The sequence below is a fragment of the Chroicocephalus ridibundus genome, chromosome 9, assembly GCF_963924245.1.
Source record: "Chroicocephalus ridibundus chromosome 9, bChrRid1.1, whole genome shotgun sequence".
NCBI lineage: Eukaryota > Metazoa > Chordata > Aves > Charadriiformes > Laridae > Chroicocephalus > Chroicocephalus ridibundus.
Window position 1 is genome coordinate 46852091 of NC_086292.1, and position 22978 is coordinate 46875068.

The 22978-nt window shown below is 51.3% G+C and overlaps 1 protein-coding gene across 1 annotated transcript in view; it reads left to right on the plus strand.

Annotated features, from left to right (window-relative positions):
* Window positions 1-1056: 1056 nt before the first annotated feature.
* PLEKHO2 (pleckstrin homology domain containing O2) overlaps window positions 1057-22978 on the plus strand; it is a 30074-nt gene continuing 8152 nt past the window's right edge. The window contains exons 1-5 of the mRNA XM_063346703.1: window positions 1057-1318; window positions 6142-6294; window positions 12946-13062; window positions 20168-20272; window positions 22784-22882. Of these exons, the coding sequence (XP_063202773.1) occupies window positions 1310-1318; window positions 6142-6294; window positions 12946-13062; window positions 20168-20272; window positions 22784-22882 (483 nt within the window). The 5' untranslated portion in view covers window positions 1057-1309. The remainder of the gene's footprint in view (window positions 1319-6141; window positions 6295-12945; window positions 13063-20167; window positions 20273-22783; window positions 22883-22978) is intronic.

Consider the following 22978-nt stretch of genomic DNA (forward strand, 5'->3'; position numbering starts at 1 on the left):
ATTCCCAGCTCCTCCATTAACCCCTGGCCCTGCAGGATGGGGGCAGCCAGCCCTGATGGATGCTCCAGTATCTCTTCCACCACTGGTTAGCAGAAGCTGTCTCCTGTTTTTCCTCCCAGCGCTTGCCATACCTATGCAGAAGAGCATTTAACCTGGAGGTAATGGGTGTCAAGACTTTTCTTCTCCTTTCCTTCTTATCTTCTCTGCTGAGAACAATGGAGGCAAGGTTTGCAGAGGGAGGTAATATCTTTTTTTAGACTGACTGAAATAATTAGAAGAAAAAACAGGCAGGCTGTTGGGTACATGAGCCCTCCAGCAGGCCTGAAATAGAAGCAGAAGTCTGCAAAGCTGAATACCAGTGGAGAACAATAGCTCTGAGCGTGACTAGTTGCGTTAACCAGTTCTGCCACCAAAGACCATTCCCCAGCTGTTTCCCTTGGGCTAAGAAACCGCATCACCCCTCCGCCAAAACCCGCTGTCTTGAGACCACCCCGCTGCCAGGAGCCACTGCCGCGGTCGAGGGAGCCACGCTGCCACGTGGACCTGAGCCCCAGCCATCGCTCCACACAGCCTTCATGTGCCCGGAGTGCCACCACGGTACCCACGAGCGCATCCCTCGCCTCTCTGCACCCTGTGTCCCATCCTGCTGCTCCTGCTTGACCCCAGCCCCAGAGAGTCCCACCCTGTGCCCCAGGACCCCGCACCCTGTCTGACCCTGGGGACCCTCCGATTCCAGGGACACTGTCCCACCATGGGGGTCTGGCCTGATGCCTGGGGACCCTATCCGCTCCCGGGGACCCTGCCGACCTCTCCCACCCCAAGCTCCTTATCCCACCCCCGGGTACCCTGTCCCACGACACCGCCCATGTCCCACCCTGCAGCCACCCTCTGTCCCCAGAGACGCTCTTCACCCCACGGACGCCCTCCCTTGGGTTCAGTCCCATCCCCGCTTCCCCCAGCCCGTCCCGGGGGACTCCCAGCCCCACGCCCGCGGCGGGTGGGGCCGGGGCCGGGCCAGGCGAGGGGGGGCCGGGCCAGGCGGCGGCGGGGCCGGGGCCGGCGGCGGGGGCATCCCCGCCTCCTCGCTCGCAGCGCCGGAGCCGCCGGAAACCGGGCGCTGCTGCCGCCGCCGCCGGAGAAGTTGGTGCGGAGGCGAGAGCGGCGGGGCCCGGCTCAGCACGGCACCCCCCGGCACCCCCTCGGCCCGGCTCGGCCCCCCCCGGCATGCCCGCCCCCCCGGAGCCCAGCGGTGCAGCGGGGTGGCGGAGCCCCTGAGCGGGCGGCGAGGAGTGACCGGCCCCGGCCCGCCATGGAGCAAGTGAGTCCGAGCGGGACCGGGACGGGACGGGACGGGACGGACGGGAGGGGACCCCCCGGGACGGGACAGGAGAGGAGGGGACCCCCCGGGACGGGACAGGAGCCCGTCGCTGCCGGCTGGGCAGGATGGCGGAGAACGGCACCGCCCACTTTGAGCTTTTTTGGGGTCTCCGCCGGCGCTGGGACATCCCCGGCCCCGCTCCGCCCGGGTCCGGCAGCGGGGGCAGCGCAGGGTGGGCAGAAATGGAGACTCAGGGGATGGGGGTCGCTCCTCCCAAGCAGCCCCCCGGGTGCGGTGGAGCCCCGGCGGTCGCTGGGGCAGAGCATCCCGAGAGAGAGAGACCTCGTCGGGTCTTAAAGCTTGCCAGCCGGCCGGGTGAGGCTGACGGGCAGAGGCTGGCGCTGCCGGAGGACGAGTGCTGGCAGACTCGGGCTTGTTCAAATGCCACGCTTGCTCAGGCCACCTTGTGCTGACTCTTACTGGGGTGTTGTACTTCCGTACTGGAGCTGGGCCTGGGTCAGACCGCAAGCTTGGCCGTGTCCACATACCTCGTAGCCTTCCCCAAGTCTTGTCCTCCTCCTCCGTCTCTGCCTGGGACGGGTGTAACTCAGAGAAGGGCAGCGATGCTTCTCCTGCATATGTAGTTTTTCACGTCCATGGGATCACACCCCAGTAATCCATCCCCATGCGGATTGATTAAGATGCCACAAATTTGTTGGCAAGTTAAACAGGTCGTTTTCTCCTCTCGTCTGGCCGCGCAATTATTCCTGCTTCCTTTCCTTAAATGAGGTTATGCTGCTTATGCACAAAGAAAGCCCCTGGTAGGGCAAAGTGCTGGAGGACTTCAGGCTGTAGTACATGGGATGCCAGTAACTGCGGCTTGTCTCTCCGTCCCCCACCTTATTTCAGCTCCCAACATTTTGTGGCAAGAATGAGAGCTTTTTAAAACAGCAGGGAGATGGCAAAGCAGCCCAAGTTGGTAGCGACTGAGAGTTGTTATTATCCGCCGGCATCCATGAAATTAATCCACAGCAGAGAAATGGCTTCCAGCTGGCGCCCGCCCCCCCAAAGGGGCTTCGCACCCACCCCAGCCCTGGCAGAGTCCCTGGGGCTCTGCCTGCCCCACTGCCCCCCCAGCACCCACCGACTGGTGCACCCGCCGCTCTTCGTTAACGATAAATGAATCCCATGGTGATCGCTTGCAGGAGGGGGCGTCAGCTGCAGTTTCCCAAGTTTCACGTGGATCTGAGCAGTTTATTTCCAGGGAGATGGTTTTGCTCCTGTGGGTCAGGGACAAGTGGAAGTGCTGACAGTTGGGCTTGGAAAATAACGTGGAAAGGGAGAAAAAGAGTTGAGAAAAAGAGTCTGGAGATGCAGGGGAAGGCGTTCATCCATGCCTTGCTAGAGAGGAGTCTGTGATACATGAGCTGCTTGCTTTAAATGAAGTTACTGTAACTGGGCAAGACACTTCTGTGCACTGTATGTAGTTTGTGAAAGCAGCACTGCTATTCGGCTGTTGGTAGGTTTTTTTGTTGGAAGAGATGAAAAGTACGTAGGTTTGTGGGCTCTTAAAATACAGGGGCAGGGGAGGGGAAAAATAACTGTTAAATAAAAAGCTAATTTGGCGTCTCTGCCGAGCTGTAAAACATGAGCGTAAACCGGGCTGTAAAAGTGAAACTCATGTTTCACTTCTAATGCCACTGTGATACAAATTGCAAAAATTACTTGTATGGATTGTTTTTGGGAGCGATGCCTTTGGCATGAGCCAGCAACGGGATAACTCAGTTCTTCCCTCGTTTATGCTGGCTTGCTTGGCTGATGCCAGTGGGTTTCTTCTCATGGATTTATAGCAGCATCAGGAATGAATCCAGCCCAAGAACATCCCGGAAAGGATATCTCAGTATTTCTTGCAGAAGGAATACTCCCATAAAGTTGAATTAACAGCAGTAACTCATCTCTTTGTGCCGTGCTTCGGCTTTAGTTGTGGAAACGCAGGCAGAGAGCGCAGGACGGAGACAAAGCCCTGCTCTCAGTGCCCTTCCCTGGCCAACCTCCCCTCGCTGATCCAGGGCAGGGGTGGCGTGAACTGGCCATGAAAGTAACCCACAAAAGCTGTCAGGCACCGTCTCCGAGACTCTTCTTGCTTTTGCAGGAACAAACGGTCAAGTTGCATCATCTGGTTTTTACGCCCTTAACCTGCAGGCGAGGGATTACAGCAACTGCACCCCCATCTTGCGACGTGCTGTGTGCGTGCAAGGCGGGGGCTCGGCAGCCCCCGGCACCCGCAGGGCGCAGGATGGCACCCGTCACATCTGTCCTGTAGCGGGGACCGGAGGAGGCACCGGGCAGCTCAGGCTCAGGTGACTCCTACGCAGCGCTGGGGACAGAGCTCGTGGCTGCTGTCATCTGCTGAGACCAGCACTCTCCATCTCATCTTGGAGTCATGGATGCTCTCTGCGGGTGCTCCCGGGTGCTGGCACAGCCGGGAAGTCCTGCCTGATGTACTCTTCACAGGGAGCACTTTTATATTAAAACCAGAGGAGACAGGGTAGTTTTCACTCTGTGGAGCCCTGGGAGAGGCCATGGATAGCCATACTTGCCGTGTGATTTCAGATAGCCTTTCTGCCAGGTAGGGGGGGGAAAAAAAAGCAGGAAAAATTTATCTGCAAAGCAAAAAACCTTAAGGAGTAAGAACATTTTGTCAGCTGTTGGCCTGCAGTCACTCAAATAAACTCTTCTTACAGCTACATCCATGCAAAACTGCTACGAGGGAGGTTAAAGTCCGTGCCCAATTATCTAAAAATTACATCAAAAGGGTGCTCAATCAGGAAACCAGCAGGTCTATATTTGTGCAGCAACTGATGTTTGCTGAAGTTGCAGATCACAACTGAATACAACTTCCTGGCAACCTAAAAAGTCAAGTTTAAAAAAGCCCACACAGTCCCCCTCGTTTCCCGGAAAACTTTTTCATGCTCTGTCATCCTGTGTTGCGGCCGTTTCAAACGCAGCTCGGTACAATTGAAATAACTTCTAGAAAGGGCGCCAAGGATGTTACAGGTTTCCGCCTGATTTTCTTTTGGGTGATACACGGTTTATTTGAGTTTCTTGTTCCCAGTCTGCACCTGAGCCTACCTGCAAAGCCCAGCCTTTTCCCGACTTCAGCGGGGATCGGGATAAATGCGGGTGCGGGAGGTATTTAATCTGTTTTTCCACTTTTTTATGGGTGCGAGTTCCCTCTTTAGAGTAACAGCTCACGCCGATGGCAGCTGCTGTCCAAGGGCGTGTTCGTTGGGAGTCTGGTGCATGAAAACAGATTTGTTAGCAAGGCTCTCCTCCGAATTTTTGGAGCTCGTCTGTATTCAGTCCTCCTGTCCTCACTCCCTTCTGGCCACAGGAGCGTCCAGCTCCGACTCCTTTATGTGCACGGGGGTTCTCCTCATGTTATGAAACATGGTGTCTGAGCTCCAGCCACTCTGGTTTGTTTTGTTTGGGTTTTTTTTTTTTCCTTACGAGAAAAGGTTTCATTCAGCAGCTCGTGAGGGCTGTTTGGGGATGGTTGGGGCTTTGCCTTTGTCGTGCATCCTTGCTTTGTGCGGATGCGCTGGCTTTCTGCAGCAGGATTGCTGGTTTTACAGATGGGGATGTGGAGGAAACCGAGTCTGGGGGGACTGTGGGCTTCCTGGGAGGAGGCTGGAGGATTTGGAGTTGGCCTCTCCTTACAAGTCACAAGGTCGGCGAGGTGTTTGTGTAAGGGGATTTGGCTCAGTGAGGGATTCCCCTTGCCTTGCTTCAGGGAAAGAGGCTTATTGAGGGGTCCATTGGGGTGTTGGGAGCAGCGGGGTGCTCCAAGGGAGGGGAAACAGGGATCCTGCCTTCGCAAAGGCTCTCCCAGCACACCAGAGAGGAGGACAACTCCCATCTTTAAATGAGTCTGCTGGAGAAGGCAGTCAGCTAATAAGCCTGACTGCCCCCGCTCTCCGGTTTCCTGTCTCCGTTTGACGAGAATATTGATATTGGATATTTCTGATGTTTTTTTCAAAGCAGGGAAGTTACGCTTCTCCTGGTTTTTACCAGGCCTGGAGAGCCAGCAGCCTCCCGGTGCAGGATGCTGGAGCTGCCCGTGCTGCTGCGGGTGGGCGAGAGCGGGCTGTGGCAAACTGCACGGAGCTAAAGGCAGGACAAAAAAAATCCCCACTCTTGGAGCTGCCTTCTCTGCCAGTCCTTCCCTCTGCCTACAAACCATGCAGGAGCCTGCTGGGAACATTTTAGTGCGGATGTGATGAAGTCCTGGCCCTCGTGCCGTGGATTTGCCCACGGGAGTTGGTTTGGGGACCATGACCAAACACAGAGATGTAGAGGAGAAGCTTGCAGAAGTGGCCATGGGCTAAAATAGGAGCGTTGCTACTGATGCCAGCAGGATCCGGCCCGCTGGGGTTTATCAGAAAGCTGGAGGAGCAAGGCAGAGAGGAGGGTGCTCGTTTTCAAGGAGCACTTGGTGCACAAGCGAGATGGGAGTACCTCCATGGAGAGGGCAGCACAGAGCCACTGGGGAAGCAGAGGAGCAAGGTGGACTTGCTGCCATCCCAGCAGTGTCCTCAGGGGTGGCCAGGGTCCATGCTCACTCCCCAGTCCTGTGGCAGCTCTGGGGTGGGAGCTGGTTGAGTTTTCCTCTGGAAGATGCCAGTGTTTTCCCTTGTGATGTGGTGGGGAGGAACCACGTGTGGTGGGTGCTGAGGTCTTGTCCAGGCAGGTTTTCTGATGACCTTCATTAAATGGATGGAAAGTGCTCTTGATGTAATTCGTTCTCCCTTCTGTCCTTGCAGGATACAAAGGAGGAGGTCTCAGAGAAAACAAAGTCTGCTCCGACCGCAGAGAAATATGGCTGGATTAAGAAAAGCAGTGGAGGGCTCCTGGGGTTGTGGAAGGATCGTTACATCCAGCTACGGAAAACACAGCTCGTGGTCTATGAGGATGAGGTACGGTCACAGCTAACGACCTCGAATGAGGAGCAGGATCAGGCCCCTGGTGACACATGTTCCTGCGATTTTCGCTCTTCCCTCCATCCCATTCCTTTCAAAAGGGCTTCTCCAGTTATCTCCAGGAAGGGTAAATGCTATAAAGAAGAGACAGCAGCTGCATTTTAGAGTATGTTATGTATCATAAATATTTTAACCAGTAAATATTTTGACAGTGTCATTGCCAAAAAAAAATGGGGGCAGGACATCCTGTGAGAAGGCGAACAGAGCAAAGCTTTGGGCGGAAGCAGGATATGTGCTATGCGTTTTTTGGCTTTTAAAGGATAAAACTGGATTGTAGCAGCCTGATTTCCCACCTGCCGCTTAAGGGGACAGCAGGCAACCCTGCAGCTGTTTGGCACCCCTCAAGCAGCTCAAATTGTTGCTAGCCAGACTTTTCAGGGGTTTGTTTAGCCAACGATGGACGCAGGGTGAGATTGTGAGTGCTTGTGTCCTCCTTAAGCAGGGACACAGTCTGGATTTGGCTCATCTTTTCCCTTTACTTGAGCCAGTACTGAGCAAAGGACCCCTGGGAGCCTTGTGCTGGACTTCCCTAGATAAATTGCGTGCCTTAAGTTCATGGCCTCATTTAGAGCTGTTTCCAATCAAATGAGAAATAAGAGCCAAGCCAAATCTGTCCTGCATCTTCATGCGAGAAGAATGGAAAGTGCAGGGCTGGTCCTGCCGAGCGGCAAAGGTGTCTCTTTCTTGAGTCAGGCCCTCGGTTCCTGGGCTGGAAAGGGCTTCTGCAAGAGCAGGCTTTGCCCCAAAAGTTATAAATTACAGTGTGGAGCACAAGTTACAACCCAGAGGGATCTGAGATTAGAGGTGGGTAAGTCTAAGCCCTGCTGGTCTATGGTGGTTAAAAGTTCGTGTGTGCATCACGATGGAGGAGCGCTTCTCACCGCGTGGTCTGCACGAGGCCCACGTGCCTGTGCGGTGTCGGACACGAGGGGATCTGGGTCATTCGTGGGCATCAGGATGATATAAAACCAAAATCATTAAAGCTTCTGTGTGGTGTGTCAAGGGAAGAAGAATGGGGAAATGTTTCAGCAGCTGCATTGCTGTGATGGTTTCAGGAACAACAGGACTGACAAACGAGTTCGGTTCTCTTTTTTTAAAAACATACTATTGCCTAATAAAGAAGATTTGTTATAAACAGTTTAGGTCGAAGGGTATTACCTCTTCCCATCTGCTGAACCCGCCTGCTCTTCCCGAATCCCAGAGCTTTACGGAGGCGTTTATTCTTAGTTTTGAAATGTCATAAAGAGTGCAAGAACAATGACATGAGGAGTCGATGTCAGGTGATGAGCAGCTTGGAAGGCAGGCAAAGCGGTGGGGGTTTCTCCTACGCAGAGAGACGCAGCCTGGTCCTGCGCGCGGTTGACTCTGCAGATTGCTGCCCAGCACCCCCGGACACTTGTTGACTCCAGCTGAAGCTTCAGGAACTCGCAGATTCAAAATCTATAAACATGACGTCGGTTTCTTTTAAAGGGCATGCCTTTAAAAACAAGATACATGGAGGGTCTCGTTACCACAAGGGAAAAGGAGGCTTTTAAAGTAAGATTAATTTTCACAGACGTTCAGAAGAAGGAAAAATCCCAATCATTTAAAGGGTTATTTTATTATCTCAACAAGGAAAATGGCATTTGTTACAACCAGGCATAATGTTTTCTGGTAGCCTGCGGATTGTGGTAACATCCTGTAATAAATTGCATCTGTAAGCTACAGTAGCTACAAGGTCCCATTATTGTAAATAAGGGATCATGTTAATATCTGTAGGCTATTAAACTGGCTTACAGCAAAGTCAAGTGTCTTAGGAGAGGAAATTGCTACAAAATTATCTGGTAGCACAATAGGATAGCATGCGATTGTGCAGACTTACTACAGGGGAACTAAAGGAAATGGCAATTTTCGGCACTCAGGAGGGGTCCTGTTGCCACAGAATTGAGGCAGTTCATGTTTATTACTGTATTTATCTGCCTTTGACGTGAGTTAGGGCAGTGTTGCTGTCTCCGTCTTACAACTGGGGAAGTGAGTTTTTGAGATGAGAAGGGCCTTGCCCAATGGCAAAGGAGACTCTGTGGTGCAGCGTGCGATGGTGGCTTTTAATTCTGGAGCCCCAGCTGCCGTTTTTCCCACTGGACCTTCTCCACGTACCTGACCCTGGAGCCAGACACAGCATCCCAGACCATCCACAGGCTGAAACATTTTTAAATGGGATAGTTCAGCGCTTGGTGAATTGGGGCCCTGGAAAAAGAAAGGAGATAAAGCCTCAGGCAATAGAAATATGAGCATCTTTCCGTACGTATCCCAAGTTAGACATGGGTCTAACCCATGGGTCTAACCTACATGGGTTAAATGGGAGGGAGGTCAGCTTCCATGTGGGAGGGCAGGTTTAGCGACTGAGTATTTCAACTGGTCTGAGCCCATCAGATTTCCAGGAACTGAGCTAGTGACTTGGACGCTTTATGCTTTTATCAGTCCCTCATGGGTTGGAGCCCTTCACGAAGAGGTGTTAAGCCTTTAGCAGTTGTTTCATATGCAGGCGTGCTTGTTCGTGCGATTGCATGAGGCTGCCTGCACTCGGGGCTGAGGTCTGTGCCTGCAAAACAAGAGCAGAGGGGACGGCCAACACGAGAGGCAGGCAATAACGCTGTACCGTGTCACCGGAAAGTACAGGCTGAGCAGAACGCAAATACTGTATTTGTCATCAATAGCAATCTCCTGGAATGCGCTCCTGACCTGCCCCGGGAGTCTGTTCCCCATGTTGCATCTGGTAGTCGGGGCTTTGGGTTCGGATTTAAAGCGGAGCTACCTCGCGAAGGCAAATTGCAAACGGCTATTGTATTACCTGGAGCAGATGGGGGGTGAAAGTCATCCCGCCGGGCTTCAGGTTTCTTTCGGCGGATGTGAAATGAAGGGAGATGGATTTCTTGTTATCCGCTGTGCCTCCAGCCACAGCACCCCACATCTGTACCCTCACGTAAGCTAAGAACCAAGCAGGCAGGTTATTTTCTAAGGGGGTTTCTTGTTGTCTTGTCTCTGCATATTCTTTCTAGAATAAAAATTAAGCCTTCTGCTTAGTGAAGCTCTCTGCAAAACTGCAGAGCGCGTCTGAAGAACCGGCAATCCCTGTGCAGAGAGACTACACAGATCGATATCATCACTCCATGGATTAGAGAGCATCAGTCTTGGGTTTGGGGTTTTTTTTTCCCTAAACAGTGCAGCTAGTGGTTAGAGTTGGTTTTTGTTGTTGTGTTGTTTTTTTTTTTTTTTTTCTTAAAGTGTATTATTTGACAGGGAAAAAACATAGTAGATAAAGAGTTCTCTAGAGACCAGAGGATCCACTCAGCATTTAACAGTCATGCAGTTAACATCTGTGTTTTGCCCCTGGTGAAGTGATAGTGTACACCCAAAAGTGATTTATTAAAACGCTTTGAGATCCTCACATAGAGAAGTAAATTATTATTTCAGGCAGTCTAGGCATTGTGCAGTGAATGGAGGGTCACAGCCCATGAATGTGTGTCAGCGAAGAGGTCTTTGCTGGAAATTTTACCTTCGTATAAAGGAAGATTTCAGTGCGTCTTTTTTCCTTAACTTTTTGTGAAGGAAATTGTTTGCCAAGTGTGATTCTTTGGTTAAACTCATGCATTAATTTGTTTACTAATTTTCTTCTTAAGGGCCAAGCTTACAGACAGACACATGTTTCAGTCGCAGTGTTTGCTCCACAGATAGCTAATGGAATTGGTTTTCTGCATGAAGTCATGAATGTGGGGGTTTCCGTACCAGGATTTTAGGCGTCTTATTGATTGTCCCTTACAGCAAGCACAAAAGCAATTTAAAAAACAAGCCCTAAAATGTGTAGAGGAAAAGCGGGAAGGGAATTCCCTGCCTTGATCGGCAGCAAATGCAAGCCGTGGGACAGCCCTGGGAGCTGTGTGCTGCAGGGAGGTGCGACCACCGAGTGAGGACTCAACCTTTGTGTCTCAGGATGATGTAAAAGGATTGCTTTGACGTCTTTGGGATATGACAGACCAAATGGAGCGGGAGCTTGTCCAGAACGTGTGTCTGAGACCCGTGTGTCGGGGCAGGACTCTGGGAGCGACCTTGTCTCTGCGTGATGCTGAGTATTCTCCAGGAGGCTGACGGGACCTGGAGAGCTGTGGCAGGGTCGGACCCTTCGGTCTTGATCTTAGTGGCGGAGGACAAACATAAAGGATCTCTTTGTGACCCAGGTAGGCTCATAGAGAGGGGATGGCCGCTTGCCAAGGGTAAAACAGAGACAAAAGCCCCATTCTGGCACTCCCTGAACTCAGATCCTTTTCCTTTGCCTCAGACATGGAGTTTTCTTGTTTCTCTGGCCGCTTACTTGAGAAGTTCGGGTCTCTGAGATGAAGGAGCCATAGCTTGCACAGTCAAGCCAGTGTCCCTGGGAGAAAGGGTCCTGCATGTCCCTGTCCTCACTGCCCTTGTTCCCTGGCCGGGACAGAGTCCCCAGAGCCTCCCCAGGGAGCAGAGGGGCAACTGGAAGAAGGGAAGAGGCAATGTCATGGCAAAACCACAGCTCTCCACCCTGCCAAGTTCTTCTCGTCCCCCAGCTTGGTGCTCCACTCTTCTTAGGAAGTGGAGGATGGCTTGCACAGGATCAGAGGGAAGGTTCCCCTGCAAGAGGCAGGATGGATGGCGTGGACAAGGAGGGTGACATGGAGCCACTGGGCTCTCCTGGGGGCAAAGCTGCTCTTGAGAGCAGGGAGGGTGGGCAAGAGTCTTTGTGCTGGTCTTGGTCAGAGAGCTGCCAGGCCACCTACATCCTGAGCCCAGCAAACCTTCGTGTTGGAGCTGGTAACGCACCAGCCGTGTGGCAGTGCAGTGATGTGGGCGGTCGTCCACCAAAGGTCGGGATGAGATCACCCATCCCCGAGGCATATATTCCTGACCTCACCCTTCTCTGTCATTTGTTGGCCACTGAAGGATTATTATTTCCATCCCTGTCCTTTTGCAGTGACATTGTGATACCAGGATTGCAGCAAGAACCTTGTGCCTTCAAAGGGCTCCGTAACGTCAGCAGGATTTTATCTGCTAGGGTTTAGGTTTGGGCAGAATTAATCTCCTTCTCCTAGTAAACATTTTCCCAGTTCTCTGGTCACGTTCACCTACTCAGTGTTAAATGAAATAAACAGTAATGTCATTAAAATAATAAACCTAAATTAGATCCAGACGTCCCTTGGTGGCTCCAGACTTGCTCTGTGTACCGGCATTGGCTCTGCCGGGCCCCTGTCCCCAGATAGGAGGGTTAAAAAAACTAAACACAGCCTGAGCTCTGCACAGTGACTTAAATGTCAAGTGGTAAAGAGAGGAAATTCCCCGCAGCCCACTTCCCTCTGAACTCTCCATTCCCTGCCTCCAGCCACGCAGCAGCTTCCTGGCTACGACACGTTTCCTCATCCCACACCCCCTCTCCGCTACGGGAATTGCTAAATCCAAACTAATATGGGTACGAGGCGCTGCCTTGGGAGCGGAGCCTGAGCTGGGGATGGTCATGGCCAGCAGTTTTAATTTAGGATGGTAATAGGTTCCCGAGGCATGCTGACCGTAGCACTTCACCAGCAAGAACTGCTCTGCGATTCTCACTGCTTATTTGTGTAATACTTAGGAAAAGGGAGCTTGGGTCCCTTCTGGGCTACCGAGACGGGAAGAATATTATCTGCCCAGCATTACACTGCGATTCCTATTAGGGATGGTGTTCCACAGCTGAACTGAGCCACGCACCACGTGTGGAATTTTAGTTATGTTACTGGGAGAAATGAGCCAAGATCGCGGCCGGCAGGCATCTGTGGAGATACACCAGAGATAAATACTCCTCACTGAGACGCTGGCCCTGACTGTTTTGCTGGCTGTACGGGACTATATTTCCAATCCGAAGCATTTTGACAGCTCGGAGCGTGGCTGCAAGAGGAGCATGTCCCAGTTGCACGTGGCTCCCACTGACCTTGCTGAGGCTCAGTGTGACGGCAGGGCTCGCTTCTTATCTCTGCTCTGCCTTGGGCTTCCTGGGGGGCTGCCTGGACCGTCGTGATGCTTGCGCTGTCTTCCCTGTGAAAAAGCAGGATAACATCTCCTGTGTTCATTGTGGGGAGGAGGCAGTGTCGCCAAGCTAAGGGGAAGCCTGGGGAGCGCTCTGAGATGATGCCGGGAAGGTTTATAAAAGAGCATCGTGGAATTCCTCCTTCCTATGGAAAGGACTGACAACATGTTCTTAGCCTGTGGCTGGGGCAGGATGATGGACAAAGACCTTCCCACCTTCCTTCTGGCTGAAGATCCCTGGATGAGGCCAACAGAGATTGCAGGAGCTGGTGTTACTGTCCACAATGTGTTATTGGCTCGGCCTCTGTGGACCACTAGCCACAAACCGTCCTGTTGCTTAAAGACTAGGGTGTTTTCTTAGTGACGTGCCAGCCTGATTTATGGGGGCTTGCTGTCTGCATGCCGGCTATTTTTAAGGCAGAAGAGCTTTTAGACAGATGCAATGGGAAGACATGCAGAGTTTGATGGTATGTGATTGATTTCAGTGCCTCCTATTCATAATAATGTTTCATTCCTTCTCTGCAGGATGAACAGAAGTGCATAGAAACAGTGGAACTGGAGAGTTATGACAAGTGCCAGGAACTGCGTGCGCTACTAAAAAAGAAAAACCGTTTCATTTTAATCCGCTCCCCCGGTAAGAAGGTAGGATTGCCTTTCTCATCACCCTCAAGTCTGCAGACTCCAAAATGAGTTCCCAGGCAGCTGTGCCGAGAGCAGATGAAAGGCTCTGGGATTTAGCTCTTTGGCAGTAGGGAGAAATGACCTATAGCTGGGAATGGTCTACAGTGTGTAAGGAGGAATGCTACCGTCTTGTAGACTTTCTTCTTGTGGTGGGGAAAGGGTCTTCCTGCTACTCATCTCTTCCTGTTTATATTTTGCCTGCCTTATCATTTTCTTTCTTCCATTTCTCCCTGAGCAGTGGAGAATGACCATTCCCTGTGGTTCCCCCGTGTGTTCTGGGCGAGGAAGTGTCCTTGTCCCAACTGTAAGTGCTGTAAATGCCCCAGTTCCAGTGAAATCGGTGATACCGATCCATGTAGTGAGACATTCCTGGAGCTGGAACTGTTGATCTGAGAAACTCCAGTGCAAAGTTACTTGCAGCCAAAGAGTTCCTAGGAGAAAAGATTTACTTTGCAGAATTCATAAAACTATATCTTTAGCATCCTGCGCAGCAACTAGTTAGATCAGAACCTAACAACCAGCCTGGTGTTGCAGAGAAGTTACACATCCATCTGAGCACTGACTGTACACGAGGACACGCTCGACTTACTTCCTGCGTAGGTTTGTCATCACTACACATTTTTGGAAGTTCTCCTTAGTTTCTACTTACATGCTATCCATTGCAGCGTCTTTATGGGCTGGGATGCTTCTGTTGTTGCTCTGAGGCATTGCACTTGGACTTAATGTTCTACTTTCAATGTGATTTTATTGGCATCGGAGATCTTATTAAATGTCCCCACGTAAATCTGAGAGGTTGTGAGGGACAAAACATACTAATTTCCATAAGAATGTGAACAGGCAAAAATACCAACTTGCCTGCGTTCCCTCATCTCCACTTTGTTTAAATAAATGGAGATTGTTTAGTCATTGTTGTCATTGTTGCTTATTCTTTCACTGCAGTCACTTAGTGTTTATTCGTATAAGACCCCAGCTGAGTTCAGACCATCATGTGCTAAACTTCATTCAAAACAACAAAACAAGGACTGTCCTGCCCCAAAAGACTCGCATGGACCAGGGTGGGGGTGGAGAGAGAAGGTAAATGCTGTTCGTTTTGCAAGTAGACGCAGTCTGTATCGGGAAGAAACACGATATTAACTGCCACGCACCAAAGCGATGGTAGCCTGGAAATCTGCACCCTGGGCCAGTGAGCTCCTGCTCAGCACCGGATCCCAGAGCAGTGAGTCTCTCCGGTCCCAGTGGAGGTTTAGTGTTTGTTTTGTAACTTGATGAATCAGAAATAACGTCAATTTTAGATCGAAAGTGGTTAACCCTGGCAGCGTGTTTTCTGGAGGCTGGCTCAATACCCAGAAGCGCACACCTGTTCCCAGGGAGGCGAATAAAAGCCTGTGTGCTCAGAGATGGGCGGCACAGTAGGAATTATTATTGTCTGCAAGTGTGTTACTTAGAGAGAAGTGTGTAATAGCTCTGCACTGCTGCGTCAGTCAACACGGGGTGCGAGACCTGTTCCTAAACCTTGCATTTCTTGCTAGAAGGAAGATATGCCCAAACTCTGTCCTGAAAGGGTAACTTCATCCTTTTGGCATGCTGGCAAGTTTACAGCTCCCTTGTTTTTCATGCCACTGAGCAAATGGAGACCTAGATAGAGGCTACTTTTTATAAGGGTCCTTTGGTGAAAGGAAAGGCTTTTATAAATGAAAAGTTCCCTGTTTGTAGCTCCCCTCCCACCCTCCTTTTGGCTGGGAATCTGGTGAGGGTGTTGACACACAACATACTTTGGCAGATGTTAGAACAGGCTTCAATTAGGAGGCCAATGTACACAACTGTCCTTCTCCTGTTTTGAAATCGCAGCTGTGGCGACATATATCAGCTAAACATCTTCCGTTTGGGAGGCTTGCTGCTATCCACCGTTTAAAATCACCCTGTGAGCTGCCTGGCCAAGCCCTGCCAGATCTCGCTGGGTTTTCTTTGCCCCCTCTCCTGAGCACGATGCTGAGGGATGCAGAAAGCTGGTGAGTTTGCGGGACTTAGGAATGAGCTAGGAAAGGCCATCGCTGTTTCAGCGCACAAATAGGAGCTTCCCGGTTGAAAATGGGGAGCCCAGTTTAGCTGTAGGGGAATCCCGGTTTAAATCTCAGGTGGGATATTCTTGAAGAGCAGAGGACACGAATCAGTCTGTTAAAACGACTCTGCCGCTAGAGCTGCACCCGAATAAATAAGTTGCCTTGCTAAACATTGGTCTGTGATGGATGTACCCCCGATTCTGCTTGCCCTGTTCACAAGGATAATGTTTTTGTTAAGCTGTGACAATATGAACTTGTCACATGCCTGCATTGGTGTGGACCTGAAACAAAGTGCTCCTGGAAGTGTGCAGAAGACTCCTTCTGCTTAGAAATCTCAAATGCTTCGTTCCCCCCCAGCAATTAAATGAAAGCTGTTGGATGCAGAGAGCTGAGCTTGTAAGAAAGGGCAGCAGACCTGGCCTGGAGACTTTAAAACGTACTCATGATGCAAAAAGCAGTGTAAATAATTCTTGGTGTCAACTGCCTAGAGACTACAGAGATTGGCACAAGTCTGGTATTCAGCAGGTCCCAAAGCCTTCAGCTGCAGGGAATTCTTAAGAATGGGAAGAAAGAAGGTGGTAGTAAGAGAAAGAGTCCACGAGCAAGCACTGCGTCTCCCCACGCGTCCTTTCCTAGCACGGCCAGGCACAGCCTCCGCACCTGCGGTCAGGGGTGGAAACTTCCATTACTTATTTTTCCTTTAGTTGACTTTGGAGGCACCTGCGGCTGCCTTCACCAGGGGCCCAGCCTGGAAGCTGCAGTAGATCGCCGGGAGGCACGTTTGCCCTGTGCACGGAGAATTCTGTTCCCGGGGTCTGCCAGTTTGGCAGAGATCCTGCTGCGTTATTCCCAGGGATGAGGTAGCTCTTGGTTCAGCTGCAGAAAACCACAAGAATCCCCTAACTGACAGTCCTTTGGCTTCCGCTATTCCCTCCATGATCTAAGTTGACAAAATCATTTAGAAGAAGGCAAGAGATGACCTCACATTTGGCAGATAGACTCTTGGTAGTTTAAGATGTTACTGACCCATCTCTGCTCTGGCTTCTGCTGGAGGTGACCAGCCTGTACCAAAAGTCAGCGCAAGGGAACACACTCCCACACCTAAACCAGCAGTTCACGAGTAGTTCACAGTCCAGTTTATCCCAGTCCCACTGAACTGAAGCCAACACCAGGCTTTGCACTGAAACAGCTGAGGAGCAAGCACAGGTCTCTGCCGCCCACCTCTGCTGCAGCATCCAGCAGAATCGCTCAGCAAAGAGTTAGTGTTGGTAAAGGTCTGAAACTGCAGCTCTACAGCTCTCCAGAACTTGTCTGTTAAATCATTTAGCGCAGGTACAACAGACTGACCCTGAGAACACTTCTCCTTCCTGGAAAGCAGGGTCAGCATATGAGGGTCAGCAAGACAGCCATGAGACTGTCACTGCATGAAGAGACTGATGTCTTTGAGAAGACACGGAGCAGTCGGGGACACTGTGCTCGCTGCCATCACGGACAGTGACCCGTGTGTGAGCTTCTTGCCGCATGACATCTAGCCAGTGATTCAGCAGGAGCTGACTGGCTCTGCTGTGCTCCGAGTTAACTGACAGTAAATTGCGTGGTCTGTGTTCCTGGCTTACAATGGTCACTATCACATTAGGTTTAGCCATGACAGCTTTTCCTGGCACACCCTCCTGTTGTTTATGGCATGACTCAGTCTCAGCTGGCTTAGCAAGAAGGAGAGCAAATGTGTTCCCCTGCCTGCTGCCCTCTTATGTTGGTGTCACTGAGTCTCTACCTTAACTTGCTGCCAGAGAATAGACCCTGCTTAACGTTTTGTGGGGAGTATTCATCTTCAAGTGCAACCTCTGATATCTGTGAACAGAATTGTCTAGGTTGGAAGGGATACTCAACTGAGTAAAAATACACGCAAGATAAATTCATTTGTTCCTTGTTTGTAGAGGACCTGGGGGTCTCAGGCCAGTGTACAGAGCCCCGGTCTGTGGCAGGCAGGACTGAGACCGACTCCTCCAGCTCCTTCCTGCCTCTCCTCTGCAGCCGTCTGCGTTACAGAGAGCTTCCACCCCGCTTTGGGTTAGCCTCCTCTCCCCAGTGTCGTGGCTGAGGACACGAGCCACAAATGAATGCAGACAGACAAGGGACTGCAAGGCAACAAAGAGACTGTGGCTGGCAGCATCCCGAGCACCGGCCTCAGAGCCCCAGCGGCCTGACTCTGCCTTGGTATCTGTGGGTATTGTTCTAAAAAGGAGAAAAAAGTTTTCAAACAAAGATAACTGGGCATACTGGGAGGAACGTGCTGCGAGCCCCCGGGCCGTCCCTCTGTGTCAAAGTGCCAGGTCTTGTGCAAGCAGGGAGCAGGGCTGCAGTGGCATGAGTCTGGCATTGCCCGTGCAGCCTCATCGCAGGGAGCGGGGTCCCACGCAGAATGACGCTTGTCCTGCCTCACCCAGCCCATCGGGAAACTGGAGGGCTCCTTCTGCTGATGCCTTGGGAGCATCTTTCCATGAGTCCCTTTCCCCCACCGTCCATCGGCTCTGCCTTCGGTGGCCGCAGCGGTAGGTCGGCGTTACACCATGCGGCAGAGGGTTGCATGCCAGAGGGACATCTCAGCTTCTCATTAACGACAAACCATCCTCCCGAGGCTGCGCTCTGCCCTGCGGCGGGGTTGCTGACACCAGCGCTTAGTCACAGTCTCAGAGGCTTTATTCGGGGGCCGAGAATGAGGCACAGAAAGCGGCATTGGAAGAGGAAGCTTGAAGCGAGGCAGGAATCCTTCCCTTGAACAGCATGTACAGAGATTTCTAAACCCTGGTGCAGGCTGCCAGGTCTTTGCCAGGCAGTGCAGCAGCTCAGCTGCTCACAAGTAGAGCTTTCTCATAAGCTTTTATAATCACAAAGCTTTTGGGGGAAAATCGTTTCTAAACAAAAAAAGTTTTTGAGCACAGAGAAAAACAGGCCTGCTTCAACTAAAACAAAATTTGGCCGTTGCTCTGTTTTGGAGCCTTGCCTTCCCTTAGGTTCCCTGCTTGGTGTGGCCCTTCTGCGCCCCAGACAAAGGGCTCTTTTTCCAGAGGGCTGTGGTTCAGGCCCTAACGTCTTCTCTGAGCTCTCAGGAAGACATGTGGTCCATCACCTTACGTGCAAACTAATCGAATAAATAATCTTTTCCCCAAATTGCTTCTTAACCTCCCTGCTTGCCACGCTGGTTGTGAGGGTCTGACACTTTGTCACTGTGACGGGCAGACGGAAAACCATGGCACTGAAGTGAGGAATAAATGCAGAAGAAACAGCCAGAGTGGGTGTAAGGAGATCATGCTTTAGTTCTGCAGAATTTCTGATGGTCGCTGAGTTCCGAAGTTGCCGAGACCCAAAACAGTTGCTTCTTTGTCATGCCATAAACAAAACGGGGAGCTGCTGAGAGCATTCGACTGTCAGTCACCATCTGCTTGTCACCCTCATTTTATGTAGTCCCTGTTTTACATAGACACTGCTGTGATTTCAGAATGGGGGGCCTCGTTTACAAAAAGGCTGGGACTACAACTGCTCAAACACCCCAAAAAACTATTCCAAATGAGCCCCTGCCAGTACTTGTTTTGGGTGAGCCTCTCTGTATCTCACCTCCTCACCTGTAAGAGGTGGGTAACTTCAGTTGCTCTGAAAAGCAATTTCTGAAGCCCCCAGGTATCGTAGTGATAAGCAGCAAAGAAAAGACTGCTGGGGGAATCAGTAATTCTGTTTTCAGGGCAGGGCTTGAACAGAGTGCAATCAATAAGACATATTGACCCATGAGGATAAAACACACGATGGGATAGCTCAGTAAGAAGTGCCGCCCCTGTCGTTAGGGACGGTGCTCGGAGGAACACGCACAGCAGGCTGAGTTAGGACTGCCCCGGCAATGTTGGGATTGTGTAATTTTTAAGTGCTTGATTTTGCAACTTTGGTGATGTTCTTTAGCACAAGAGTATTTCTGTGTGTCTGTGCGGTGTGGATTAGGGCACCACATGGAGCCGTTTGGATCCACGCCAGCCTGCCGTAGAGCCCCACGTAACGTGGAGATGATATTTCTCTCACCTGAAGTGTACATTGGGGCAAAGCTATGTAATACTGGTGAGGCGCTCAGAGAACACAGCAGTGAAATAAATAACACCCTACCTATTGTTCCTGCTGCGGTCAAGAAGAGATTCAAAACACTGAGCAAGGCCGTGGGACTGTCCTGGAAGAAGGGGAGAGCTGTCTGGCTGGAGGACAGGCCACACAGTCACCCATCACTCCCTCCTTATATGTATCCCATGCTTCTTGACAGCTTCTTCTTCTATGGCCAACTCTTCCCTTCTCCTTAGGACAGCTGTCCAAACCCCCGAGACTGTATGTCTGTAGCCTTCACTGCTGTATTTCTTCATTTGCAAACAGAAAAGGATATGGTTAATTTTTTCACTTACATTGCTCTTATTCCTCATCACGTCCATGCTCAGCTGAATCAGGGTTAGTGCAGCCAAGGTCGGAGCCCCAGATTCCCGTATCAGTTCTGTTCTGCAGAGCCGCAGGAACAGGGAAGCAGGCAGAGCCCGCCGCACGCAGCCTTCCCGTTGTTCGCAGCCTGCGGGGGAAGTTGGAGATAAAGTACTTTATTGCATCTGAACTAGCACAAAATTACTTAGACTTTCAGTCTGACTCTCTATACACAGTGTGACTATTCGCTGTACCACTGACTGCTGCTCTAAAAGCTATTCCGAGCCTTTTGCAGAAGGAAGAAACTCTTACTTTCTTACTACTTTAGTTACTAGTTGTAAAAATAAAACTACAGCAACAAGCTGTTGAGCATAACAGAGTCCTGTTCGTGGGAGCTATGAAGTGAAGCACTTGCCAAAGTGCAAAGGAATCCGTAGTTTAAACACAGGCTGGAACTGGATGTTGTATAGGAACTGAAGTGATACAGCGAGAGCAGAGCGCTACCTCTCTGTTCCTGGCAAGGAATGCGTAGGCAAAAAATTGTCTCTCTGCTCTTGCAGGTTCATGATATCAAATTTCAAGCTCCAACTTTGGAAGAAAAAGAATCGTGGATAAAAGCTCTTAATGAAGGGATCAATAGAGGCAAAAACAAAGTATTTGATGAGGTAAGAGGAACAGTTTTCAAACGCCTGTATTTCTGTGTCAGTTCTCATCCGCTGCTTTTTCAGCTAAAAGCAGAACTTGCCCGAGCCCCCGTGTTCCACGTCCTTCCTGCATGCCAGGCATGGTCGAGGGAAAGAGAAAGCCTGTTTGCGGTTGGTATGCAAGGCAGCCCCGGTCGCATCCCTGCAGGCCGGGAGCTTTTAGCCACTTCAGTTCCCAGCCCAAGAAGGCAGAACGTGTGGAGAGCCATTTGCACCATCCTACGTCCTGCTGCTTTTCCCTTTCTTCTACCTGGAGTTAGATGCAGGGGCAGCGGCTTGAATAGATGGTGTGCCAGAGGGATGGTCTGTGCTGCTAAGAGCTAACATCTCGCCAGGAGGCCCAGGGGACACAAGAACTCACTGAAGCCAGTGGGAGATGGTCTGGTGGGTTTGGGATCAGCGAATGTAGGGGGGTTCTCCTCTCCCAATGGAGAAGCAGCTGCAGCCCTGAGCTGCGTAAAGCTGGGGCTGCAGCCTGGAGAGACCTGTCGTCCCCACGCTGCCATGATCCTCAGCACCCAAACAGCCTGGAAATGGAGGTATTTGGTTAGGACATAGCCCAGTCTTCAAGACTGGAAAAATCTGAAGTGACTCAGTCCACCAGCTATTCCGCCTGCAGTCTAGAGAGGAGTCTGGTGGAAAGTTACTCCATGGCCCCGGCCAAACCTGCCTGTCTCTCAGCTGGCCCCAGCACACCTGCACTCCCAAATTCTCCACGGATGAAAATCGCATATCCTAGAGCCTGACTAACCTTGCCCCGCTCCCTGTTAGTTTGTAACTCAGCCCTGAACTAAACCAAAGGAGTGGTATCTGTTCTGCAGTTGTTTCAGTAACTGAAAGGAAGTGCACAAAACCACCACCACGGGAAAGACTCAAGAAGAAATGGGCAGGGTAACGAGGGGACGGAGCAATCGGCAAGATCTGTTTAGCAAAGGAAGCCAAGGCAATGCGTAAAAGTTTTGAGAAAAGGGCTAAATCCTGCAGATATGGTGCTAGAGATGCAAACTCCGAGGGCTTGGGCTTTGCTTTTATTAATCAGAGGGCAAAAGCAGGAGGAGAGGCTGGAACACGCTCCCCTTTTGCCAAGGCAAATGGCGCTCGGTGTCAGGTTTTTGCTGGGAGTGGGGTGCAGCGGTTCCTCAGGCCCCTGGACCAAGTGGGAAGCGGCACATGGAATTCAAGGGACCAGCCGGGACCAGCAGCAGCCTGGGAAGATAAAACCCAGCGGCAGAGAGTTCAGCAGCCAGGTCTGCTCTTGTGTTTCAGTGGGTGGGCGATGCGATGTCCTGCGATGCTGCTCAGCCCTTGCGGGAGCGACCACATAGTGGCTTGGAGCTGCCTGGAGGGGCACGGCGCGTGGCCCTCCACTGAGCAGAGAGCTCTGCACACCCCCTCGGCAGCACAGCAAGGTGGGATCTCGGGTGACCTCCTTGCCCTGTGGGCTGTGGTTATCCTCCTTATGAGGATCCGTGAGCCAGCCTCTAATTCTCATTCATTCCAGTAAGGATCAGACTTCAGATTTAAAGTGTTTCCACATAGGCTAGGCACAAGCTAATGGGTCAAGCCCTCAGCTGGCTTGGATTAGTTGTTTTCTGCCTGAAGAGCTGTAAAAGCACTCTGCCGTATCAGCCAAGGATTGGGACCCATTTTTCCCTTTAAATCCCTCTTTCACCCTCGCCAGCTTTCCTATCATACAAATTTGTGGCCAGCAAAGTAAGGACACTCTGATGTTTCACCATCCCCAGTCACTGGTGCTGCCCCTCTGCGTGGAGCGGACTGCAGCCCTCATCCATCGCAGCGTGGGTGGTGGGCGGTCACAGAGCCAGCACAGAGAAATACCTGCCAGAGGGCTGGGACCTCCCTCCCCACATGCGGGAGGCAGTGGATTTCTCATCTGATTCCAGGAAATACATTTGTTAATTCAGCTGGAGTTGCAATTAATCCAGGTCACTGCTCACACCTTCTCTTCAGCATCCTGTGGTCATTAGAGCTGTAGAAGGGAAGGTCTGTAACGAAGCGCTGCTGATACAGTTCACAGTCAGGTCACGGTTATTAATGAGCTTTCACCTCTAAGATGGCAACAGCAATCTCAGCGCTGTGCTCTGCCACATGCAGGAGCCGGTCCAAGCCCAGGCTGCAGCGGGGACAACAAAGCTGCTTTGTGTCCTTCCTTCCCTGCCCTTTAGGTAGAGGGAAGGTTAGCGATTGCAAACCTCTGAAGGTTGGATGCTTTGCTTTGGAGTGTCTTTTAAACAAGTCTCTGTATAGGACAGATACCTTAAATATCCATCATGCAGGGCTTTGCAGGCAGGCTGTAACTAAGCAAAGACTGTAGTGGTGAAATATTCAGACCCCTCCTGGACCCAAATGCTGAATACCTTCATGTGCGACTGCGAGAACTTTTACAGACATATCTTGAGAAATTAACGACCCTCTTCCTTTTTTCTTTCCCTCCACTTCTGCCTTTTAAAGGTGAAAGTAGATGAGAGCCTTTCCTTGGACCACGTAACTCGGGACAGAGTGAAAATGACCCACGGACGCCGGCCACCCACGAGAAGTCACCTAAAGGAGGTAAGTGCACCCACCCTGGGGTGAGCCATCTCCCCAGCTGGGATCACCGAAAGCTGCTTCTTCCACCTTGGCGCAAAACCCCAGGGAAAACCCAGG